Source organism: Myotis davidii, unplaced genomic scaffold (genome assembly GCF_000327345.1).
Source record: "Myotis davidii unplaced genomic scaffold, ASM32734v1 scaffold494, whole genome shotgun sequence".
Taxonomy (NCBI): Eukaryota; Metazoa; Chordata; class Mammalia; order Chiroptera; family Vespertilionidae; genus Myotis; species Myotis davidii.
The window spans coordinates 662,677-671,359 of NW_006285480.1; the positions used below are offsets into that span (position 1 = coordinate 662,677).

At 35.0% G+C, this 8,683-nt stretch overlaps 1 protein-coding gene across 2 annotated transcripts in view; it reads right to left on the reverse strand.

The window, feature by feature from the left end:
• The window catches only part of ANKRD26 (ankyrin repeat domain 26), a 99,965-nt gene that overhangs the window by 47,926 nt on the left and 43,356 nt on the right, over positions 1-8,683 (reverse strand). For both annotated transcript variants that reach the window (XM_006756155.2, XM_015559053.1), the window contains 4 exons: positions 7,145-7,238; positions 5,408-5,506; positions 4,748-4,776; positions 4,582-4,654 (listed from right to left, as the gene is read on the reverse strand). In XM_006756155.2, coding sequence (XP_006756218.1) covers positions 4,582-4,654; positions 4,748-4,776; positions 5,408-5,506; positions 7,145-7,238 — 295 coding nt within the window. The remainder of the gene's footprint in view (positions 1-4,581; positions 4,655-4,747; positions 4,777-5,407; positions 5,507-7,144; positions 7,239-8,683) is intronic.

Sequence of the window (8,683 nt, forward strand, 5' to 3'; positions counted from 1 at the left end):
ATCCTGGTAGGGCAGGCCGACCGGGGGTGGGGCTAGCTGGGGAGAAGGGGTTGGGGCATTTGGCCAGTGGGCCCTGCCCTTGATCGGGGTGGGAGAGTCCGGGAGTGGGCAGTACTTATTAAAGGATACTTCTGAGAACAGTAACTGGGAAGAATGGGAAAAGAGCAGGTTTGAGCAGAGGAATAAGTAAAGCTGCAATGCTGGACAGGGATCAGCTTCAACTAACTATATAGAAAGCTCTTGGGTCAATGGGGAAAAAAGGAGACATATGTACCTGATCAGGCTGGTTCACTGGCCACAGAGGGCATCACGTCATAGCGACCAGTTGTTACGGTCACTGGCTTTTTATATATAGAGAGAGAGGGGTGGGGCAAACACGAATGTGACAAGTATCAATCCGTTGCCTCCCTTACATGTTCTTACCAGGGATCAAACCTGCAACCTAGGTATGTGCCCTGACCAGGAATATAGCCTGCAACTTTTTGGTGCACAGACTACACTCCAATCAAATGAGCTCCTTGCCAGGGCAACATTAATATGTTTTAAACAGGGGCCTATTGTCATATTTGCATCACTCTAAATGCTGTCAAAGTGAGAATTTGAGGGGCATATAAATAATGGAGGATGATGAATTAGAAGGCAATACTGCAAAATAGAGGATACAGGCCTGAAATGAGGAAATATTTCCAGAAATAGTTAAGATATAAAAACTTCAGGGGACAGTATATAATAAATCTTTATTCAATGAATAAATATACAAATCTTGGATCAACTTGATTCTGCTCATTACTTTAAAAAAGGTATCAACTATGAAGAAAAAACAACTAAAACTACATTAACTGTGTTCAGTTGCTTGAGTTTATTTTGCAGTTTTTCTGTTTCACATATTTCTGTGATGAGGGAGCTTATGTAGGTATTTTCTTGCATCTACCAAGTTCATGAAGAAATGAAACCCTTGTATAGACAGGTAAATAACTGAATTTTAGCTTGAAGTTACTACTCTAGGAGATAATTCAAAATCTTTTGTAAATATAATGTTAGCTCTAAAGGTAAAGATAGAAGATGAAATTGTAGGGGTAAAAAATACATGTTTATTCTATTACTAGACACCTGATCATATGACTTTTAAAGGGTACTAAGTTAATAGTACATAAAGTGGAATAAAGATGTGGTTAGTCAATAGAATGAATAATCTAGTAGAATTAAAATTGGCTTTCCATGCATTAATTTTAAATGATAAAGTGCTCCTTAAAACCAAAATTCTTTGTGAATGATGTAGTTGTTAAAAAAATAAAACAAAGTGACAGTCAATATGGACACAGCTAAGAAGCAGGTACTATGTAGTAAATTCTCAATGATTCCCATTACTGCTGGAAAGCCTATTATTCTATGTATCAAGCCATAGAAAATATAAGAAAATTTTAATATTCGGTTTTGGATGGTGCTTTTTCAGTTACATTTAATATAGTTATAACTAATACTTGTAAATTGAGAGCTATAAAAATATAGCTAAGAAACCATGTTTTGTTTGAGTAGGCAATCTTTAGATCTCTTAGTTTTCCCATCTAGTCTCAAAGTTCTAAATTTAATTCTGCTACCCACCCCCAAGTGTATGCTAAACACTAATGGAAAGGAGCTTACTCTTCCTCCTAATTCTCTTTATTATTTAAATATATGTTACTTTGATTACAGTACAGGAAGAATGCAAATGTTTTGTGAAAAGATATTCTGTTTGGTTGTAGGTTCCATAAAAGGAGAAAACATAAAGTAGATTTTGCCACAAAATGATTTTTGAAAAGTCCAAACTACGAGGTGTCACAGAGGTGGTCTAGAGATGAACTCTGTTTCTTTTTTCTTTTCTTTCTTTTTTAATCCTCACCTGAGGTTATTTTCCCACTGATTTTTAGAGAGAGTAGAAGAGAGGGAAAGACATAGAAAAACATGGATGTGAGAGAAGCACATTGATTGTTGTCTCCTGCAGGAGTCCTGACTAGGGCCTAGGCCAGGGAGGAGATTGCAACCGCAATATGTACCCTTGACCAGAATAGAACCTGGGACCTTCCATTCTGCAGGCCGACACTCTACCCACTGAGCCAAACCAGCTATGAATCTTTTTTTTTATTACCATCTTTGCCCTCTTTCTTTGCTGGTAGCTGTGATTCATACAGGTCATGGAGACCATAATTCCCTAACAGAAACAGAGCTCTGATATTAACCTTTTCTTTATCTATTAAGGTCATCTGCCTAAAGTCTGTGGATGCTGACTGACTTTTCATCATTGATTGTAATACTAATGGACAGTTATCATCAACTTTAAAATCCTCAGATCTATGACAAGTCTCATGATTGAGAGTTAAACTAGTAGTAGACCCACATTCTGAAGAACCTGAAAATAAGGTTTCCATTAGAATGTAAATAATTATACAAATTTGCCAGACTTGTAAAAACTCTTTTTTCAGAGAAGTAGTTCCATGTACACTTCTTCCCAAAAACACACTATTCCTTCATTGGACGTTTTATTTTATGTGTCCTATTCTTGCTGTTCACATAGAGAAGTTTAACTAAATGTTGTCTTTCATTTTTGTACTTTTTTATTTTCTCATACTACTTACTTTTATTCACTCAGCAATTTCTATTGTATATTCTGTTTTCCATAAAAGCTCTGTTTGTCAATAGTTAAGATTCTTCAAGGTATACAATTTTTGTTATTATAAAAATTTATGTCTAACAACTTATTTTAAGTTTAAATATGGATGACAAAAAATGGGTTTAAAAAACCTTTTAATGAATGTTACTACTTCAAAAAAGAAATTTCAGCCCTAGCCAGTTTGGCTCACTGGATAGAGCATCGGCCTGCGAACCAAAGGTCCTGGATTCTATTCCAGTCAAGGGCACATACCGTGGTTGCAGACTCTTCCCTGGCCGGGGCACTGGTCAGGACTCCTGTAGGAGGCAATCAATTGATGTTTCTCTCACATCGATGTTTCTCTCTGTCTTTCCCTCTCTCTTCTACTTTCTCTAAAAATCAATGGAAAAATATCCTCAGGTGAGGATTAAAAAACAAACAAAAAGAAATTACATAATTACAACACAATGGTCTTTTCTATGTGCATGAGTATTTTCAGAATTCATTCTTAAGCCTTAGATAAATATAAATTCATATGAGAAGAGAGAGCCTTGAGTGACCTCATTGTTTTCATGCAAAAATAGAATCAGTCTGGGTCCACACTACATACAATGAGTAAACAGTGCATGACATAGGAAATGAATATAACAAAAATATTTTCCTTTTATGTCAGATTTAAACTTTTTAAAACAAGTGAAGGCAAGAGGCAACAAATGTATAAATAAAGCTTTAAAATTGTTTCATCACAAGGGTCCCTTTATCATTTGACATCCATGAACCTCATACATGATTTAAAACAGTGATATTCAAGTATTACCTGAGAATCCCTTGAATCCTAAGATACCCTGGTTCAGGGGATCCAAGGGTCCAAGACTATTTTCACAGTAACACTAAATATTTGCCATTTTCACTCTCATTCTTTTGTAAGTATACAGTGGAGATTTCCACAGACATGATATGTGACATCAGAGCTCTAATGGTTAATAAATTTATGAATGTATTTAAAATTTTTCAGTTTGAATTTCTAGTATTGTAAATGTCAATAGGTACTTCCCACTTAAAAATAATTCTTTGGAATTCTCAATAATTTTTAATAGTATAAAAGAATCCCGTGTACAAAAAGTTTCAGAATTACTGTTTAAAAAGATGTGTCTACCAAATATTCACTATGATTAATTACTTCCCCCATTTTTAATACTCAAAGACACCATAAACACACACACACACACACACACACACACACACACACACCCATACATGCTGAGTCTGCTATCAGAACATCTGGTTGGTTTAAGATCATCAGTGTAACAGCTCTAAGATGAAATAAAGTTAAAACACTATTGACATGTTAGCAAATGAAGCTTTACTCTAGATAAAGGTCAGAATTCAAATAAGTATTTTATAACAATGGGAAAATCTCACAGTCTAAAAATTAACTTCTGGGAATCCCTAATAAGTGTAAGGATTCCAAACTTAGAACTTTAGGTTACCAAAACAAATGTAAAAACATCTTCCTTAAAGCTTACATTTAAAAAAAATCTTTTAAATTTCTGTAAATTTCTCTTTTTCAAACATGGATACCAACAATGACATCTACATTACTTATGTCAAAACCCACAATTAAACTTGCAAAGCAAAAAAACAATTAGGGCCCATCCAGTGTGGCTCAGTGATTCAGTGTCAACCTATGAACCAGGAGGTCATGATCCGGTTCCAAGTCAGGGCACATCTGGACTCGTGGGCTCAATCCCCAGGAGGGGGGTATGCAGGAGGCAGCTGATCAATGATTCTCTCTCATCATTGATGTGTCTATCTCTCTCTCCCTTTCCCTTCCTCTCTGAAATCAATAAAAATATATATTTTTTAAAAAAAGGAATTAGGAATAAAAAGACTATGAGCATGTCAAGTATTTTCCTGATTCCTTTCCAGAGTTAAATATGAATTACAGAATTCACCTGATTTGGATGCTTGTACACCCTTCATTCCTTCTGCTTTGTTGGGAACAGGATCTGTCACTACACGGGTAGGCTGAATGGGTTTGAAATAAGATGATTACTAAATAATGTACTTTTCATATGATCTGTAGTTAATACTTAAATGTAAAAATATAAAAGTTATTACCTTTAAGTGAGAATATTTTCCAGGAGAATCTAAGAGCAAGAGACATATACTCAATTACATGAAAATATGGAAGCCAATTATACATTCATGCAGAGTTAGTATGCAGCTGAATCCTCATGCTTAGCTTTGGAAATGATTACTTAGGGTGTTAGTGGGGTTTTTTGTTTTTCTTTTTTTCCCCCCAGTGGGCAGGCGGATTAGGACAACAACTAGGCAGAAATATGAATCTACCATAAATACTGAAGAAAAAACAGGAATATAGGTTTAACAAAACATGCAGTTGAGATTTCAAAAGTAAGATTATGTTTCAAAAGACTATAACTAAAATAGAAGTGTGGATATACCAATGTGAACATAACAGTTGATGGGAAAAAAAGTGATCTTTAATGAGAGGAACAAACCATGACCCTGACAGGATAAATGTGAAACAGAATGGAACAGCGTATCTTTAATGCAATACATCAGAATCACTTATACCGTTATGCTACAGGTATTTATCATGTTCTTCAACCTGTCCTGTAATTTAGGAAGTACACAACTGTGAAGATAGTTCAGGTGAATGCATAATCCATTTATCAACAGAGAAAGTGTTATGAATTGATCAGTTTGGGTATACATTAAGAGAAGACTAGTTAATAAAAATATTCATATTTTTCATACCAATGCAGGCTACTGGTATGCCTATATTTCTTGTATCCTCTACTTTAGCCATCTTAAAGTTTCTTGATCCACTCATGCAAGAAGGAATATAAAGCACATCTAAGAAATAATGTAAAATAAGCTTTCAATTTTGAAATATGGTTACTAAAAATTAAAAGAACTTAATTGCCACAGAAATATTAGATATTAAAAATCTTTATTTCTAAATCTGTGTAATATATATTGAAAATAACAAACTGTAGCACTTAGGGAATATACTCTACTTTCTTTTCTTTCCAAAATCAGTTTGGTATATTATACTAGTCTTTAAATGAGTTTTATAAAACAGCTATCCTTTCAAAACCTGAGTTATCATTAAAAAAACAGCCAATGCTTCTATATTCAAATTACTCTGACTGGAATAAAAAATACTGATGTAACATATATCATTGATGTCCCATACGCATGAGGAAGATAAATGAGGAGCTACAGTTTACCCCAATTCTAGCACTCCCTCCTGCTACCAGTATACTCTTGAGCAGCAATTATCTAATCTTTTGTTTCACTGCCAATATCCTAAAGCTATCTAAAGTAAGGTCTCTCAATTTTCCTCAACTCCAAAATGACTTTAGCTAATGCCTTTCTTTCCTCCCTCCTTCTCTTCACTATCCCCTTTCCTCTTTAAAAGTAATTTCTAGATCTGAGGTCTTAATTCTTCCCCTATTTCCATTCTTTTGTGAATTATTCCCACCATTTCTTCTTCCCTGTTTAGCAGTAGTATCTTACATCTATAATTTCTACTTCTTCATCTCTTTGCTTCCCTTTGGCTATAGACATGCTCAGAAATAAACACAAAATAATGCTTTTCATGAATCCTTTCATGTCTTAAACTATCTATCCAAAGGCTCTTGTTCCAGATTTCTCTGGAGAGAAGTCTCATGCCTTCGACTTGGACACACATGGTCTGAGGACCAGCCATGTTGGTGTCACCTGAGAGCTTGTGAGAAATGCAGAATAGCAGGCCTGCTGTCATCAGTTCTTTAAAACTGAATCTGCATTCAAAGCCATAAACTTTCTACTGGACTTTTTATCAGGTTATAGCTTCCCTGATCTCCCCATAACTGATTCTGCTCTCTCCTTTCCAATGCTCTTATTTTGGAACACATAATACTAACCTATAAAGTAGCAAAATTTTATGACTTCAAAAGTATAGTTATTTATAGCTGACCATATATCCTTACGCTCATCCATGGTAGATAAAATACAGCTCTACATGATCAGATAACTCAATCCTTAATGCCTTCCCAATAGTGAGGAAAAGAGTAAGAGTGGGAAAATTTTGCTGTTCTTCTCTGACAAGTTTTGGCATTGGAAGCTGTCTTTATAGTCTTCCCACATTTCAAACACTCTGCTCTTTTTTTTTTTTAAGAATTATTTTATCACCTCCCACTATATATATATACCTGCTTCTTTTCCCTTCATTTACTCCTTGTAATTTCTGCCTTTCTCATTCTTCACTCCCTATTTAATTCTTCTCCTCTTTTCCTTACTTCCTGACTTTCCTCAGGTCTTAGGATATCTTGAAATGGAACAGATAAGTTAGCTCCTGCAGTGGCACTCTCAATCTCATAAGATATACAACTTTTCGCCTTTTCACTTCTCACTATGCATCTAACAGGTGATTTTCTTTGGCTATTAGCATATATGTTTTAAATCAACATTCTGTCAAAGGACCTTTTTATAAAATATAGTTCTTACCTTCTACTTGTTCATTTAGTATATATTTTCCTCTTTGATCTGCAGCTTCAGATAAGTGATCAACAAACTTCTGTGGAAGACTTGTAGAGAAACTCTGTAAAAATTTATATCAATAATGAGTTACATAAGATTTCTTAAGCCCTTTCTAAGAAAAATCTCAATTACTTACTTTAAAAGCAATTAGACTTAAAAATAAAAGAAGCATGTGTTGACCAAAACATTTAAATAGAAAACCTCATATATGCTCTCTGCATCAAGTTTTCATTTATCTTCATTTGGCTACTGACTGTATATTGAGCATGGAAAGCTAGAAAAAATGCTTTCATAGACAAAATACTGATATTTATGCACATTTTAACAAAGAGCTAACTTTAAAACACCTAATTCTACTTTGCGTTACCCACCAAAATAAGAGGACATTTTGAAAAAATACCCTTTTAAACAAATTATTTAATAAGTACACTTGCTATGAATTTAAAATGACATATTAATGACAGAATTCTTTTTAGTGTTAAAAAAAGATACTTGAGCCGGTCTGTGTGGTTCAGTGGTTGAGCATTGACCTATGAACCAGGAAGTCATGGTTCGATTCTTGGTCAGGGCACATGCCCAGGTTTAGGGTTTGATCCCCGGTAGGGGGCATGCAGGAGGCAGCTGATCAATGATTCTCTCTCCCTCACCTGACTTCTCTGAAATTAAAAAAAAAAAAAAGAAATGAAAAAAAGATACTTGACATGATAGGAAACCTTGGAGTACATTATGTTGAATATAAACAGAACACTGTAGAACTTGCTTCATTTAGGTACACTAAGGCTTAGATAAAGCTATTATTTGATAAAATTTTTGACAGGAAAAAATGGTTGAATAAAATATCAAAGTAGTAAGGAAAACTTGTTTAAATAATTGCAAAAAAACTATATATACTATTATGCAACTCTTCAAAAAATTATACTAAGCATTATAAGAGAAGAATAAGAACACTTATTCATTAACCACCTAAAATGTGCCAGGCACATTTTGCTTCTTTTCCACACACAATGATAATAAAATGATATGACAACGGTTAACCTGCTTCCTGCTCATTCCAAGATGTTAGAGCAAAATGATAATCAGATATGATCTATTGTCCTCTCTGTCCAGTATGTCCTTCTCCTAGTTCTTCACATAACTGGCTCCTTTACTTGGCTAATTTAGTCACACTTAGGAAGATCTTTTCTGACCACCTAAACTCCATTCCAACTCCCATCCTATCTAATGAAAGAGAAACATGGTTATTAGCCGTACATCCACTACCCTTCCCATTGGCTAATCAGGGTGATATGCAAATTAACTGCCATCCAAGATGGCGGCCGGCAGCCAGGCAGCTTGAAGTGAACATGAGGCTTGCTTGCTTCAGTGACGGAAAAAAACCAACGTTCCCCGCCTGCCTCTGGGCTTGCAGTTTGAAACATTGTAACAAATATAGAAGCTAAACAAAATCCCAGAAACTTGCTTTCAGCCAGCCGGGATCTCAGAGCTGGAGTTGAAACAGTGTTTCGA